The 17214-nt window shown below is 50.0% G+C and overlaps 1 protein-coding gene across 1 annotated transcript in view; it reads left to right on the top strand.

The window, feature by feature from the left end:
• The first annotated feature begins 1177 nt into the window (after positions 1 to 1177).
• The window catches only part of LOC144942454 (putative ATP-dependent RNA helicase Pl10), a 30410-nt gene continuing 14373 nt past the window's right edge, over positions 1178 to 17214 (top strand). Inside the window, exons 1-18 of the mRNA XM_078869324.1 lie at positions 1178 to 1199; positions 2344 to 2489; positions 5501 to 5558; positions 6119 to 6169; positions 7091 to 7288; positions 7776 to 8007; positions 8191 to 8377; positions 8735 to 8910; positions 9705 to 9804; positions 10497 to 10632; positions 11205 to 11299; positions 12239 to 12337; positions 13228 to 13388; positions 14945 to 15089; positions 15669 to 15813; positions 16201 to 16382; positions 16641 to 16758; positions 16907 to 17057. Coding sequence (XP_078725450.1) covers positions 2472 to 2489; positions 5501 to 5558; positions 6119 to 6169; positions 7091 to 7288; positions 7776 to 8007; positions 8191 to 8377; positions 8735 to 8910; positions 9705 to 9804; positions 10497 to 10632; positions 11205 to 11299; positions 12239 to 12337; positions 13228 to 13388; positions 14945 to 15089; positions 15669 to 15813; positions 16201 to 16382; positions 16641 to 16758; positions 16907 to 17057 — 2252 coding nt within the window. The 5' untranslated portion in view covers positions 1178 to 1199; positions 2344 to 2471. The remainder of the gene's footprint in view (positions 1200 to 2343; positions 2490 to 5500; positions 5559 to 6118; positions 6170 to 7090; positions 7289 to 7775; positions 8008 to 8190; positions 8378 to 8734; positions 8911 to 9704; positions 9805 to 10496; positions 10633 to 11204; positions 11300 to 12238; positions 12338 to 13227; positions 13389 to 14944; positions 15090 to 15668; positions 15814 to 16200; positions 16383 to 16640; positions 16759 to 16906; positions 17058 to 17214) is intronic.

Below are 17214 nucleotides of genomic sequence, written 5' to 3'. Positions count from 1 at the left end.
CACGATTAACCTCGTTGCTGTGTGTATAGTCGAGAGAAGAGAGAGAGAAAAAAAGTTTGGAATCGAAGGTATTAACGCTCCATTCGTTAATCCGCTGCTGGATGACCGCCCCACGCCGTGCAAAGTCGCGGGATGAGTTATTTCACCATACTTCACCACGCTGGTCAACCTATACGACCTGCTATTATCACTACGGATTGCAGGTGGCTCAGCGGTTGACTGCCCAATCATCGGTGGGTTGTGATGGATCGCATCGTCCCCGCCATAGGAATGTGGAGTTTCCAACACTGTCTCGAGGCCGTATGCGGGAGATGGGCACCAATGCCTCAGTGCTGCTCCATGGAGGTGGGGGGGACATCGCTTTGAACTGCGTGGTGGTCACTCCTAAACCCACACCCTTTATCAATACCCTATCTTATTAGAAACCTTACTGGTCACCAAACAAATAAGACAAACTATGGGGGTGGGCTTTCTTTTGCCCACATTGACTATTGAAATGTGCTGTACGCCGTATGGACCTGAAAACTACATTTCCCCGTACAATAACACGTAGTTATAAACAGCTGTTTAAAACCAGGCTCGGTTTTTTTCTCCCTGCTTAGCTTCCGAGATGTCGCAGCCACATTGGGCCACGTTAAGCGTCGCGTCCAAAGTTGTACAGTGATCGTGGACGGAGCGCATACGATCTATGAATTTCAATTGCACCCGTCTTCCGTAGCTTATCCGGTGTGTGTAATCTAAATCAAGCTTGACCACGCGTCGAAATACAAAGGCTACGCTTATCCGAGGTGGGAATTTAAGACGTTGGGTCCTATCAAGTTTAGCATTTTGAAACAGCCCTGTTTCCATCAGTTATCTGCTGTGTGGATCGATACTTGTCCAGCCACGTGACAATCCACTGCTGGATGAGGAGCCGTGCGGGTCGTTGTTGAACAACCATACTTCACCGCGCCGGTCAGTGCAACCTGAAGTCCGATTAATGACGCTTAAGCGCACTGCAAAATCAAGTTACGCCTATCAGGTGTACGAATTCTTATCGTTTCCTATCACGACTACGAATTTCAAACCACGTTTTGTATAGTCTTTGATTCTTTCGGTAAAGTCACGTCTTGTGTGTTTTTGTGTGTTTTTGTTTGTGTGTGCGCGGCGAGGATTAATTTCAGCCGGATCCCAACACGAAGAATATTCTTCAGCACCCGGTACAACAACATCCTGTATCTTCTTGGTTCTTTCGGTAAAGTCACGTAGAAGGGAAGTAATACAATAATAAAAATAAAACATAATAAAACAATTCTCACGACGTTTCGGCCACAACGCAAGCAGCCGTCCTCAGGCGAAGAATGAGACATTATCAAGCTAGGAGCTTATATAGGTCTAGCTTGATAATGTCTCATTCTTCGCCTGAGGACGGCTGCTTGCGTTGTGGCCGAAACGTCGTGAGAATTGTTTTATTTTTATTATTGTATTACTTCCCTTCTACGTGACTTTACCGAAAGAACCAAGAAGATGAATCCCTGCAGTCACGAAAGCTTTAAATCTAAATTTAACATCCTGTATCCCTGGTGCATTATGGAAACACATTTACTTGACGTTGCTTGGGTAGGGCAGTTGTGTGCAACCCAAAAAAGCCGAAATGTTCGACAATAACAACGGATGTGGCTTTAAAATGGGAAGAAGAAAAAACATAGGCGACGTTTCGGGCAATGGTTCTTAAAAACACAAATGACTCTACCTCTTTGGTCTCTCTATGTGCAGTGAAGAGTGTCACGCAGCCCGAAACTTAGCCTATTATATATTCCTTAAGACATTACCATTGATGAATGTGTTGTGGTTAAATTTCGATTTAAAGCTTTCGTGACTGCAGGGATTCATCTTCTTGGTTCTTTCGGTAAAGTCACGTAGAAGGAAAATAATAAAATAATACAAATAAAACATAATAAAATAATTCTCACGTTTCGGCCACAACGCAAGCAGCCGTCTTCAGGTGGAGAACAGGCTGCTTGCGTTGTGGCCGAAACGTCGTGAAAATTATTTTATTGTTTTATTTTTATTATTTTATTATTTTCCTTCTTTACCGAAAGAACCAAGAAGAAGAAGATGTGTTGTGGTTGTTTTTTACCCCGTGCTTAGAAATTAACCCACATCCAATCTCGTCTACGAATTAAAAAAACCTATCCCCCTCCAGCAACTAATCTAGTCTATGAAATCCAAACCCACATCTAATCACCAAATCTCATGCTCTGTAGCTCCCCCCCCCAACTCTCGCGAGACTTCCTGGGGGGGAGGGGGGGTGGAGTGGTCACATGACCCCTCCTCACTATGGCCCCTCCCCCTCTTCTACAGCCCCTCCCCTCCGGCTGCCAAGACGCGGAGAGCAGGAGTGGCCTCCGCAGCTTCCGTCGACTCGTGCCGTTTTCCATCTTTTTCACAAGCTACGCGCCCGCCCAACCGGGCCACAACCCTTCGCCGCGATGAGTCTGGAGCAGCAGGCGAGTGCGACGCGCGGCGCGCGGGCTTCCGAGGGGAGGGGAGCGGCGATGCGGCGACGGCTGCCGAAAGCCGAGCCGGGGCCTGGGCCTCTAAGATGGCGGCTGAGGCCTCGAGGGTTGCGGGCGGGAGGGAGGGAGGGAGGGGGGTGGAGGGGCGGGGGGAGGGGGACCGGCTCAGGAAGGGAGCCCCCCCCCCTCTCTCTCGCTTGTTACCACGCCTACTTTTTTTAGCTCCGCCCCTGAATTCCTTTAGCTCCGCCCCGTTGTTGGCTTGGCTCCGCCCACTTGGCCCATTTGGGTTTTGCCGCCTCTCGGTCGTCCCAAGTTGCTCTCCTCCCCTCGCGCGCTGCGATTGGACGGCGACGGCGTCACGTGACCAGGGGGAAGGGGGCGGGGGATCGGGGCGTGTCACGTGGTCGCGTTGGGGGTGTTCTGGGGCCGAAGCAGTGAAGGGGGGGTGGTGGTTCGACATCAATTCAAATAAACTCCACACATTCGTCAAGAGCACTGTCTTAAAATAACTAAGAGATAAGAGGCACGTAAACATATTTAATTATCATTTTAAGGCCCACACACGCACACACCTGCCGTTATTGACGAATGTGTGTGGCGTTTATTGTTCGATCTCGGCACCCATTGCCAGCCCAAGCGCATCGGGCCTAAGTAAATCGCCGTGTTTCATATCGAAAACACGCCAAGGTGAAGGGAAGAGGCGCTCGGTGGGGAGGGTTGACGAAGCGTGGGACGACGACGAAGAAGAAGCATCGGCGGGGTGGGCAGGGTGACATCTCCCTTGTGTTGGGAGAGCGAGAGAGGTGGCGGAGGAGGAGGGGGGTGGTAGCACAAAATGGACGCGGAGGCTTTAGTTGTAACAGGACCTCAGCCACCTTAACAATGCGGCGTTTAAGCTTACTGATATTGCAACGTAAACTAACTACATTCTACTAAATTGTGACCTTTTATGATACTGGCAAAAAGGTCCCATTTATTGTGCTGCTTACCCCGAGCTATGAATACTCGTAAAGTGCCATTGTCTTTGTACTTCAGTTTAGTTTAATTAATTTGGTGTAGCCCTGTGAGACATTCGGCTCCGCAACGAACAAAAAAACAAAAACATGAACAAGAAAACATCTTAAAGCGTTCTCTGGATCTTGCACTTCTAGTGAGACTAAGCCATTAGAAAAGGCTGCCGGTCTCTGTTGTCGGACAATCAGTTTCAAAGACAATGCCGTATCGTGTATCACAGCATGTTCAACACGCACGTGTGGTTAATGTACTACTTGATTCCTTGCTAAAGGTTTCTATTTGGTGTTTGAACATCTTAACGCATGTTTTATTGCCATAACGTGTCAACACCTATTCTTATTTTTTTTTAATACAGAGACATCCATTTATAGATGCCCCACTAGAAATAGTACAGTTATTAATGTATATGGGCAACTTTTTTTTATTCAAATCGTCTACATTTATCAAAGTTCGCCAATGTCAACACTTCACTTTCTGCTCTCTTTTTGATGCGCTTCGTCTAGCAGTGGGTTGTGCATTTGCCTGCAAGCGTTTCGATTATTGATTTAGCTGAAAGTAGTCGAACTCGATCGGGGGATCTATAAATTACCAAATAAATAAGCCACTTCTGAATTTTTATACGTTCCTCCACATAAAAGTAACATACGCAGCCCACAGCCTAATTTCAGCAGCATTCGTACCGGGTTTCATCAGCAGTCGGCTTGCTTAAATCAATGATCAATGAACTACCAGATGGTAATCGGCAAGGACTGTTTTCTTTTTTAATGTGGACGGACAGATAAATGAAGTAGATATATTTCAGCCTATTTATTTTGTTCTTTTAATTATTATTTTGTGTTCTCTATAAATGGATCGATCACCCTGTATTTGGTTTATTAGTCATTATGGGTACTGATGAATGTTATCAACAGTTTGCTTAAACTTAAAAGTGTTAAAACAAAAATTCTGACTGCAGGTGCTTTTTTTACAAGACAGAATGTTCATGTTTTATTATAATAGTTTTGACCAAAGCTTTTTAATATATCAGCTGCCTGGGGTTGAGCTATAATTCTGAAATACATTATACACGTCGTGTGTGTTGGAGTAAAGTGTGGGTACTCCTAGCTCGTTTAAGATGTCAGGCCTGCATTGAAGAGTAGGCCAGATCACCTCCAGGGAGGCTCTTAGAGCTGCTAGTGGAGGCCCTTACACCAAGAGTGCGTGAGCAAGCAATTGCAGGACTGCACCTTGCATTAATATGATTAAACGGCTTTAATCTCGGATTACCTTAAAAGGCTTGGACAGAGAGCTGTGGCACAAAACCACTGTGCTACGAAACCGGTAACCCAAATTCTATATCCGACTAAGGCCGAGTCTTCACTGAATCTGTCCTGGCTAATTTCACCCACCCCGTGCCACGACCATAAACCCTCCCCGTGATGAGTGTGGTGAAGTATGGTCAATCAACCCCAACGATCGACACGGCGTGCTGAGGCCTTCATCCAGGAGACTGTAAATGATTAACTATTATGTGTATGTAAGTGTATGTGCTACACTGTCTATTTCAGTGGATGGGGTGATAGTGCAGTGTTTGGCGCTGTGCTACGAACCGGGCGACCCGAGTTAAATACCTGCTTACGGCCAATATTAGTGATGATTATCTGAAACAGTTAGTCCTGGGCCTCCCCTTCGTCGACTTAGCCTCAAATTTTCTCTTGTGCTGTGTGTGAAACTCATCGCTAGGGATACAAATGCGTGATGCTGGCCACCCACCCCCTCGTGTCCCATGCCAGCCTTCATAGGTGCTGCTCGCTAACAGCACTTTCTACAACAGTCTTTTAAGGCTATACGGGGGAATCTTTGTTATTTTAGTGTATTACATCAATATCAGTGCCAGTTCGAAGTACAGTGGAACTTTTGTCATGGGCCACTGGGTGCACAATGGAGTCCTGTGGTGGGGTGGCCATGTCTGTTGATCGCTCACCGTGTTCTGTGTCTCTCCACAGTTCATGGCCATGTCAGTGGCAGAGATGGGAGACCAACGTGGCCGAGGAGGGCCTCCCCGTGAGTGGCGCTCAACATCACTTCCACTACCGCCTCATCATAATACCTCCTCATCATAATACCTCCTCATCTATCACCCTATCGTAATACATCCTCACCCTGATGTCGCATCGTCCATGAAATCCTCTTTCTGATTTCCACCGCATTGTGGTTCCACATCTCCCTCTTCCTTCTATCGCCGCCCCTTTCAGATTCCTCTTATCCTGATTACACCCCATTCACGTCCTCGCCATGATTCCTCTTCCCCCTGATACGTCAAGTCCTTAGGATCGGGGGAATGTGAGTCATTGTCTAATGCACATCTTTCTCTTGCTTACCCTCCCCTTCCTTTCCCCTCCCCTCTTTCCCCCCCTATCCTCCTCCCTCCCTGCTGTGCTCCCCCACCCCCTCTCATTCCTTGTTCCCCTCTTCCCCATCCCCAATCCTTTTCCTCCATTTCCTCTCCCTTCTACCCCCAACTTCACCCAATCCCTCCACCCTCTCAAATCTTCCCACTCCTTCCTCTCTACCTCTGACTCCTCCCCCCCTCCCACCTCCTATCTCCCCTTTCCCTCCTGCAGGCGGGCGCTACAATACTATGCACTACCGCGGACGTGACGGGCCGAGACAAGGTAAGCACTGCCTTGGATTGTGTGCATGCGGTGGTTATGTAACTTTGTGTGTAGATGGGTATGTGTAGGTATGTTTGCATGTGTGTGTCTGTCTCCATGTATGTGTACGCGTATCCTTTTGTGTGCAGATTTTTCGGTATATGCATGTCTGTACATAATAAGTGTGCAAATGTCCAAGTGTCTGTGTCTGATAAAGGCTGGATGGAGATTTTTTTCCTGTTGTGTGAGTGTATGTATTAAGATGGCTCTGTGTATGTTGTGTCTCTTGGGGAGTGGTAATGTAGTGGTGACGTAAGCACAATTTCCTGCTTACGACCAATAAGAGTGGAGAATATTTTAATCGGTCCTGGACCTCCTCTAGGTCGACTCGGCCTTAAATGAGTACCTGGTGCAATGTGTAAACATCAGCATTGGGGAGACAATGGTTGCCGGGTGTGGGGTTGGCCACATCTCTCCCTCGTCTGCTGTGCCGGCCTTTAAAGGTGCTTGCTAACAGCACTTGTCCCTACAGTCTGTTGAAGGCAATAAGGGGATCTTTGTGTGTGGGTGGGTGTATGGATGTGTGTGTGTGGTGGGGAGTGGTGGCACAGTGGTTAGCACGCTGCGCTATGAATCTGGCTACCCGAGTTTGATTCCCGCTCACGACCAACGCCAGTGATGATTATCAAAACCGGTCATGTTCTTCTCCTAGGTCGATTCAGCCTCAAAGTGAGTACCTGGTGTGGTGTGTAATCATCACCACTGTGGAGACAAAGGCGGCCGGGCGTGGTGCTAGCCACCCACCCCCTCGTGTGCCGTTCTGGCCTTCAAAGGTGTTAAGGCTATACGGGGGATCTTTGTCTTTGTTATGGTTCTCTGTTCATATATTTGTATGTACAGTGTCACACTAACCACACCCCCTTACCCCTCCCCCCTTACCAGATGGTAGTTGGGAAGCGAAGGGCGACGCGGGCAGTGGTGGCATATACATCAACGGCTATGGCCCGGACGTAACGATGCTGACCAACGGCTTCGAGCGGGGAGCTGTATATGGCGGGCGTGGGGGGCGCGGAGGGGATCGGGGCCGTGGGGGTTTCCGTGGCCGTGTGGCATACCCGCACGGAGCGCCCGCCAACACCGGTAAGGCTTGGCACACTGTGACCAGAGTCAGCCACAACCACACGCAACCTCACCACAACAACACACATCCATACCACATACAGCCACATGGCAACCACACCCAGCCACATCTGTCACGCACAGCCACCGCCACACAGCACACTACACACAGCAAAGACACCACACCCACCATACTACAACCACGCCCAGAAGAATCGCTGAATCCACTTTACAAAACCATATCCACACACTGCAGTCGTCACTCTCCATACACTCCCCAACCGCACCTACCACACCCCCACTTCTACACCTGCCACTCCGTGAAAGAGGCAGCCCACCCAATAGAACATCGACCGTGGAGGTTGAGCGATGTAGATAATCTCCTGTGCAGGCGCAAGGTGTAGATCGTTGCATCGCGTGACTGAGGGATGCTAGCAACCGGGGAAAGTCCTTCAACAGTGGTTAGGTCGTGGCTGGCAATGATGGTGTGTAACCGTGTCTTTTGCAGGCTACATGGTGTACGAGCGACGTGATAATGGCACGGCCGCGTGGGGCGCTCCTAACGAGCCCTTCGCAAACTACCCCGGCGTCGGCGGAGGCATCGGTGGCGGCATGGGAGGTGGCATGGGCGCGGGAATGGGTGGGGGCATGGGTGGGGGCATGGGAGGGGGAATGGGAGGGGGCATGGGGGTTGGCGGTGTCCCGCGCGGCGGACGTGGGGGAGTAGGGCGCCCCACACGGTGAGAGGGACGCGCACGCATGTATACACACGCGTTCGCATGTACAGAGTAGTTTAATAGACATATCCAACCTGTGGCCGGGACCATTCCGAGCCACCCCAGCGGTGCTCCGATGTTCCAGTGCAAAAGAGGTACGGAACAGCTGTAAGTGATCTTTAAGCGGCCGTGTCGCTTGGCCTGCAGCTACGAGGGCTCGCGTGGTGGAGTGGGCGACCAGCAGCGCGTCTACCGTGGCTCCTTCCCCGGAAATCGCTTCGACCGCAGCGCGGCGGCGCAGCAGCAGCAACAGCAGCAGCCGGCGCAGCACCTGGACTGCAACACGTACCAGCCACCACCGGCGAGAGATGGAAACACATATCAGCCCCCGCAGGTACAGCCCGTCATGTCGGCATAGAATTATTCACCGTGTGGCTCTCCGTCGCTTTCCGTGTGTCTCTCCATGTCTCTGCTTGTGTTTGCTACTTGTTTCACTCCTTGTGTGTTCTACGCACCTCTCCTTATGTTCCCTCCCATCTCTCCCTGTGTCTCCATCTCTACCCATGTTTCTCTCCACTCATTCTAGTGTCCTCCCGCTGTATCCCTCCCCGTGTTGCCCCGTTTCTCCATTTCTCACTGTGCCCATCCCAGTATCTCTCACTGTCTCTGCCTGTCTCTCCCAACTTATCCCTCGTGCGTCTTCCTCCATTCTGACATTGCCTCCCTGTGCCGCGTATCTCTTGTGGTACAGGCTAGCAGTGGAAGCTCGTACCAGCCACCAGCCCGTGACGGAGTGAGCTCCTTCCAGCCGCCGCTGCCTCGTGACACGGCCACGGCGGCCGGTGGGGGCGGCGGTGGAGGAGGAGGGGGCGGGCCCGGATTGGACGACTGGACCAAGCCTCTCCCTCGCAATGACCGTATTGAGAAGTGAGATCCCCAACTAGGGGTAGGGTTGATGGGTGGGGATAAGGTTATTGTTTGGGTTAGGGTTAAGGATTAGGGGTTAATTGCTTGGGCTGGAGTTATGGGATAGCGACACGGTTAGAACTTCGATGTTAGGATTAGACTTGGGGGGCTAGCGTTAGGGGCTCGGGTGAGGGGTCAGTATTAAAATTTGGAATAAGGTTAGTGTTAGAGTGACGGACACTGTTTTAGGGATTTCAGTGATGCATAACATTGATGATTATGTTCGTCGGATATTTATAGAACCGTGCCTGTACAAATCGATAATTTATAATTCATCGTGCTTCTATTGATTTATTGAAAGATATGTGCCCTCTACCCAACTCTCAACAACTTATCCTGATCCTGCTGTTGGGATTTATATCCCGAGACGAGATGTCCGTTGAGAGTCTCACAAAGGAGTGCATTACCCCGTGTTAGGGACCCACGGAAGCAGATGTCGCAGAACTGTTTGCAATTTATAGCACACAAAATATTTAACAGATCTAAATAACCATAACTTTGAGGTACGGAAACGAGCTCCGCGTCACTCGGAAAGCCTGGCCAACGAGGCGGGGCATATAAGTGTCTCTTTTAAGAGGTGTTGATTGAACGCTGCTGCATTTGTGCAGTGGGGTGGCTTTCGAGATGGAAGAGCTGTCATGGAGAAACAACGCCTGGTAGGAGACGGTTGTTGGTCCTCGGTATAGATTATTGCCATCACACTTCTCCTTACTTGCTTCTGTACGTGTTACACACCCCCCCCCCCCCCACCACAGGGAGCTGTTTGCCGGCAGCAACACAGGAATAAACTTTGAGAAATATGACGACATCCCGGTGGAGGCTACGGGTAACGACTGCCCTCCGCATATCGAGAGCGTGAGTAGCTCACCATGTGACCATTGCTTCTCGCAATGCATTCCTCTCATTGCCATTCGCACCTGTGATTGGTACGGTTGGCTATGTATGTTGCGAAAAAAATTCAACATAAAAAGACAAATATCCCTCCTATAGCCTTAGCATTGACTGTTGGGGCAAGTGCTGTTAGCGAGCACCTATGAAGGCCGGCACGGCACACGAGGAGGTGGGTGGCCCGCACCACACCCGGCCGCCTTTGTCTCTGTATACATACATACATTCATCAACATACATACATCTACACCGTGCAATGCTCACAGTACAATCCTTATCACAATCGTCACAGTGCCGTTCACACCGTACAGTCTACGCAGCGCAATCCACACTACGCAATCCTCGCAACAATTCTTGCCGACCAGAATTTTACTCCCAAACGTTTTTGGCCATGTTCTGTCGATGTGCAATAATAGTAATCTATTGTATTTGCCGGGCTGGTCGGTAGGTATCAGCCTCAGAGCTAGATGGCTGATCTCAAATTGTTTTTCTGGCTGTGGGCTAAGGTCCACCCTTGGGCTGATGCTGCGTCCTTCCGGCCTTAATAGATGTTTTATCTTAGTGTGAGCATGTTTGTGGAGGCATGTGTTTACACGTGGCCGTGCATGTGTATGCGCATAGAGCGATTGTTGATGTGTGCCTGTGTGCACATGTGTCAGTTCCACGAGCTGGAGCTGGGAGAGATCATCATGAGCAGCGTGACGCTGTGCCGCTACGAGCGCCCAACGCCCGTGCAGAAGTACGCCATCCCTATCATCAAGGCCAAGCGTGACCTCATGGCGTGTGCACAGACCGGTGCGTGGCCGTTTCTCACATCGCCATAATTAACCCGTGTGACTCAGCCGTGTCGTCACGCAGGCAAAGCCCTCGGTGTCTGTACCCAGAGGGCTTTGCATTTAGCCAGATTATCGTGTGTCTCTACTCGGAGGGAACATGTATCATTGTGCAGAACGTTTGAGCCGGCTCCGCTGACAATCCTGGTTTTGAATCCCGGTTCTCGAGTGTTGCAAATGGACTGCACAAGAAAACCATGATGTTAAATTTGGTTTTGCACTAAAATAAAAAAAAATCTGTTAGACTTGTGATGTACACAGTCTCATAGCAGAGTGGGGGAAAGTGTGCCCCTTAGTGTGTGAAGGATACAAAGGCCACTTGAAATAATCAATTTGTTGAAATCTCGTGAAAAATCTCTTCCGCAGCCATTGTGACACACTGTTCTGAGGGATTTCAAATTTATTCTTAGTCTTGTGATGTGGCCAAGGTGTAATATATTTGGAGAAAGAAAAGACAAAGAAAAATAATGGTCTGTATCATATTTTCTCAAACGTTTAGTGGCGCTAACTCTGTTGGTGAACACTCGTCCACAGGCTCTGGAAAAACGGCTGCTTTCCTCCTACCGATCCTAAGTCAGATCTACACCGGAGGACCAGGCAAGGTGGTGGAAGACACCAAGAACCCGCAGGTAAAGGAATTCGTCACGTGGCCTAGAGATCAGAAGGCCTGAGCCAGCACCGCTTCAACCCTGGGTTGGACTCTGTTTAAGCCGCCGCCCCAACATTAGACCAAGTAAACGAGATTGGCGAGTGACTAAGAGGTCGGAGACACTGAACCCAGGACAACTGTGATTCTGGTTTGGAATCCCAGTTACAGATGCCCCTGCTGTTGAACAGGTCCTTAAGTGGTTCAGAGCTCTGGTGCAGAGCCAACGGACTGGGTTAAAATCCAACATTTCAGCCGTGCATCCTTGATTGAACCGGATTCTGAAGTGTATTGAGCTGATGGTCTCAGACCCTTCGCCATGTATTAAAATGAATGCTTATGCTCACCATACAATAATCAAGTCAAATGTAATAATAGTTTATATAATTCATATTTGGTTTGTATATGTTCTGTTAATTATTTTACCTTCCCACTAGAGCCTCTGGAGGTGTTAGATTCACCATAATGCAAAAATACTGCTAATTATCAGTATCTCAACCATGAATCATGATGATTAATTGAAACGCGAGCAGGCTGTCCTTTGACACATGGTAGTACGCTGCTGTCTGCAAGAGTTAAAAATGCAAATATTTTGACATTCTAATAATGCCCCTAGCACAATTGGAACATGTAATTGTGGAACCCCAAAACCAATTGGACTGCAAGGTGGCCCAGGATATACGACTACAGCAAGTACATTTTTGAAATCCATCTGTGCAGAGCTTTATTATCCTTTAAGTGTGGTGGGTTTCTCCAGTTTTCTTCAGTTAATCCCACACAAAGCCAAGCGCATGTTAACGGGAATCATGGCCAAGTAATCCCGGTGTAGCAGGATACTGCCGACAAAATCTTGAGACTGTTACATTGTAAACCAAGGACACTGTTAAATTGTTTTCATCGAAACGTCTAGCTTCTGCCACAGGAGACGGTGAAGTATGGGCAAAGGAAACAGTACCCCATGTCGCTTGTGCTGGCGCCAACTCGGGAGCTGGCGCTGCAGATTTACGACGAAGCTCGCAAGGTACGGGGACCGGAAAAACTGAGGAACTGGGCTTGGGCCCTGGGTCTGGGTGCCTCTATAAGAGGTTAGGGGGGGTTATAATCGCTGTGTCAGAGACACTGAGCTTGACACTTCTGAGGGTCTGGCCTTGAGCCCTTTGGATCTCTAAATTTCTTTGTTAGGAGGTTCATAATTGCCATATCAGAGAGAGAGAGCCAGCACCGTAGAGAATATTGTGCATGTGGACTTGTGCTTTAAACCTACACTTGGTACATGTACGTTGTGTGTGGGAGTGCGTATGTATGTGTACGTGTCATTTTGAGGGGAGTGGTAGTGTAGCGGTTTTTAGCGTGCTGCGCTATGGACCCGTAGACCCAAGTTTGATTCCTGCTCACAGGCTACACCAGTGACGATCATCTGAACCGGTTCTGGGCCTCTCGTAACTCGACTCTGTCTCATGAGTACCTGGTGAGATGTGTAAACATCGCCATGAGGGAAACAAAGGCGGTCGGGCGTGGTGCTGGTCACCCCCATTGTGAGCCATGCCAGCCTTCATAGGTGCTCGCTAACAGCACTTACCCCAACAGTCTGGGGATCTTTGTAATTGTGTCATTTTATACGCACGTACATTGTGTGTGCGTATTTGTGCTTACTGGATAGTCTTACACTTCGATTTAAAGCTTTCGTGACTGCAGGGATTCATCTTCTTGGTTCTTTCGGTAAAGTCACGTAGAAGGGAAGTAATAAAATAATAAACGACGTTTTGGCCACAACGCAAGCAGCCGTCCTCAGGTGAAGACCAGGCCTGTCGGGGAGACAGCGTCTCTTTTATTACTTCCCTTCTACGTGACTTTACCGAAAGAACCAAGAAGATGAGTCTTACACTTGTGTGTGTGTGCGTGCGCGCGTAGTTTGCGTACCGCTCGTGCGTGCGCCCTTGCGTGGTCTACGGGGGAGCGGACATTGGGAACCAGGTGCGTGAACTGCAGAAGGGCTGCCACCTGCTCGTGGCCACGCCGGGCCGCCTCGTCGACATGATGGAGCGCGGCAAGGTCGGCCTCGATCACTGTCGGTCAGTAAATCCGCCTACACACTCGGTAGCCCACCTACACACTCAGAAGCCCATCTGCACACTCAGAAGCCCACCTACACACTCAGAAGTCCATCTGCACACTCGGTAGTCTCCCTGCTACTCGCTGACCCAGGGCTCGACAATCGCATCAACAAGAAGAGCTGTGTTTTTCGAATTTGGTCAAAATAACTATTTGAGGAGCCGCAATGAAAACGAGATGGTGGCGCTTAATAAATAACGTGACGAAGCAGTCCTTAAAGAGCCTCACGTGGCTCCGGAAACCGCAGGTCTCCAACCCCTGCGCTCGCCCATCAAAATGCCCCCCTATTCCATCCATATTTTTGTCCGTCGACATGCCAGCCTATATTCACACCCACTATCCCGTCCACAAGCCCACTAGCCCGTTCCGGTGTTAAGTCGGCATTTTTATTTTAGTCATAGTCTTAAGCTAGTCGATGACAACCCATGGAGTGTTCGTCAAGTCTTCGTCTGTGGATTTCACTTGGTAATTTTATTCGTTTAGCCGGCTAAGAGCAGTCAGACATTTAGAGTGATCCTGGCTAGGACGGCTCAAGTTAGCCAATCAGAGAACTCGGTGTATCTTTGTCTACACATATACATCTAACTAGCTTTACCACCCGGCTTCGCCCGGGACTTAATTCACTACGCCCGGCCGCCTTTGTCTCCCCAGTGGCAATGTTCACACAGAACACCAGTTAATTGTTTGAGGTTGAGTTGACCTAGGGGAGGCCCAGGACCAGTTTTAAATAATCTTCACCGGTGATGGCCATGAGCGGGAATCGAACTCTGGTCGCCGGGTTCGTAGCGCAGCGCGCTAACCGCTACACTACAATGCGTGACGCTTCCACATGCGCGGGTCACGTGACAGATTTGACGTCACAGCTCACTTGCCGTGCAAAAAATAAATGCATTATTGAGCTCCCCCCCCCCCCCCTCAAAAAAACCAAAAGTGTATTTTGATAATTTTGCATGATGTACAGTCTGGAAAGTACCCACATGGCAAGTTTCCAGTTTGTTGCATGTCGGGAAGTACGCTAAGCATTTTGAACAGACGCACATATTCACAACTTTGCCTTTTACATATATGGAGATTACCATGTTTGGTATTCCGCGGTGTACCCCGCAGTCTCTTTAAAGCGTTTCTAAACTATCTTAATGTGCAATCTTCACTCGACTCTTGAACTGCGTCTCGTCACGAGTTAGCCACGCTGTGATGTTTGGTGGGCAGCAGTCATAGTCATCCCGCTTTGGTGGTTTTCATCCACATGTAGTTGTACGTTGACTAAAACGAAGCACGTTAATGGTTATTTTCATCGCACATTTCGTGAACATAATTTCCAAATTGATTATCAAAAAGTCGATCATCAATTATTGCATAATCAATTTTGGACAAACTTGCAAACGAAATATTCCATGTCGAGGGATTGTCCAGGTAAATAATTTAAGTTTTTTTTATTTCATAAATTATTGTTTACAACGATCCCATTGTGCGCGTGATTGATTGTGGTTGTTGCCACCACACCCCTTCCACTCAGGTACCTGGTCCTGGATGAAGCTGACCGGATGCTGGACATGGGATTTGAGCCGCAGATCCGCCGTATCGTGGAGCAGGACGTGATGCCGACCAAGGGCGATCGCCAGACCCTGATGTTCAGCGCCACCTTCCCCAAGGAGATCCAGGTGAGACACGGTTGAAAGTCTACGGTTAGAGGAGGTGGCGGAGAGCAGATGAAATATCTTAAGCTTTGGGCTTAAAGAAAATTTAAACCCAAAATAACAGAAATAGCTTTCAGGAGTTTCTAACGTTGAACATGTTTATGTGTCCGTAAGGCACACAGCACTTGCACCACTAATTTAGCTTTTGCACTTAATATGGCTAAATTCCAGTTGTTGAGAATCTTCAATGTCGATGCGCAGGATTTCTTGACAGATCTTCTGATGTGTTTTGGGGGGTTGTTACCGAGTGTTGTTCGGCACTGCGTCCTTCATTTTGCTCCACGTGCTTGGAGCTTCAAACGATGTTGGATTTACTGTCATGTGAAAGAACATTTACTCTCGGTGGGGGAAAAGTGCTGCCCAGCCCCACTTTGTGGAACAGTGGTTACTTGAAGGATCTCAGAGGTAGCTCTCATGGAATGTTCACAGCTTTTTGAAGATAACAATAAACCGGGTTGTCCCCTTCCATACCCCTCCACGCGTTGCCATTGCGCCGCCCACGTTTTTGACTGCCGCCATTGCTGCCCCCCGTCCCTCACCAAGATCCTGGCGCGTGATTTCCTGGAAGACTACATCTTCCTGGCGGTGGGGCGGGTGGGATCGGCCTCGGAGAACATCACTCAGAAGGTCGTGTGGGTGGAGGAGATGGACAAGCGCTCGTTCCTGCTCGACCTCCTCAACGCCACCGGTGATGGTGCTGCCCTCGCTGCTCGCATTCCTCGCTGCTGTTCGCCAATCACTGCTCACCCCCCCCCCCCCCCACGACTCTCGCGTCTCACTGATACACTCACTGGTGATGCTGCCGCCCACTTGTGATGCAAATCACTCGCGCCCTTCTCAGCGCGCGCCGCCACTCACTCCTCGCCACGCCGTTCTCACGTCGGATTTATTTAATCTCTCACCTGCTGCAGCTGCATCCGCTACCACTGCTGTTGTTTCCCGTAATTGATGTTGCTGCTCTAACAGCTGCTAATGTAGCAACCATTATCGCCAGCATCGTAGACGTCACTGCTGCTGTAAAACCTACTGGTGCTGCTATCGTCGTCATTGCCGTCGTCGTTATTCCATTGCTCAGGGCGGGACTCGCTCACACTGGTGTTTGTGGAGACGAAGAAGGGAGCGGACGCGCTGCAGGGCTTCCTGTGCTCGGAGGGCTACTCCTGCACGAGCATCCACGGGGACCGCTCGCAGCGCGACCGCGAGGAGGCGCTCAGCCTCTTCCGCACAGGCCGCCGGCCCATCCTCGTCGCCACTGCGGTAAACATTCCAGCCGCCGTGTCCGTGGGGCACTGGCCTTCCTGGATGGATTGAACGAGTCGGCGTTTTTGCAAACGAGGCAGCCATTGAAAACGAGATGCGACAGTTCAAGCAACTCGAACAAAACGAGATCAACAATAATAATCCATCCTTGAATTGAATCGAGGACCCTCCAAAATCGTGACAAATTGCCCAATCGCCGAGGAAATGAATGGTCACATGACTTCCGCTTTACCTCACCCACCTGCTCTCCCCCAGGTGGCAGCACGTGGGTTGGACATCCCGAACGTGAAGCACGTCATCAACTTTGACCTCCCGAGCGACATTGAGGAGTATGTGCATCGCATCGGACGCACGGGACGAGTCGGCAACCTGGGTAAGCGCACGTGTACACACATCCACAGCTCCTGCACGCGCTGCACTGGCGTGCACAGGTACACGCACACAGCTGCTGTAAACTCACGCACACACCTCCGCCACCCCCTCCCCTCTCCGTCCCCCCTTGCCCACTCGACCTCGTGCAGGCCAAGCGACGTCGTTCTATAACGAGAAGAATGAGAACATGACGCGGGAGCTGCTGCACCTGCTGGTGGAGGCGCACCAGGAGGTCCCCTCGTGGCTCGAGACGATGGCTCAGGAGCACCGCAGCAAGCCGGCACGCGGGCGCCCCAAGCGGTGACCACCACACCAAACAGCCAACCACCGACACCGCAACATCAGCCACTGTGCTCGCAATATAATGCATTACTCACAGCTCGCTCGCATGACAATTCACTGAATGTCCGTTGATGGTGGCGGCGTGCGTGAACTGTGATACACGGTGCCCGGTGTC

The sequence above is a fragment of the Lampetra fluviatilis genome, chromosome 27 (genome assembly GCF_964198595.1).
Source record: "Lampetra fluviatilis chromosome 27, kcLamFluv1.1, whole genome shotgun sequence".
NCBI classification, from domain to species: Eukaryota; Metazoa; Chordata; class Hyperoartia; order Petromyzontiformes; family Petromyzontidae; genus Lampetra; species Lampetra fluviatilis.
Note: the sequence above shows the minus strand (reverse complement) of the source record. Positions and strands in the feature narration are given on the sequence as shown.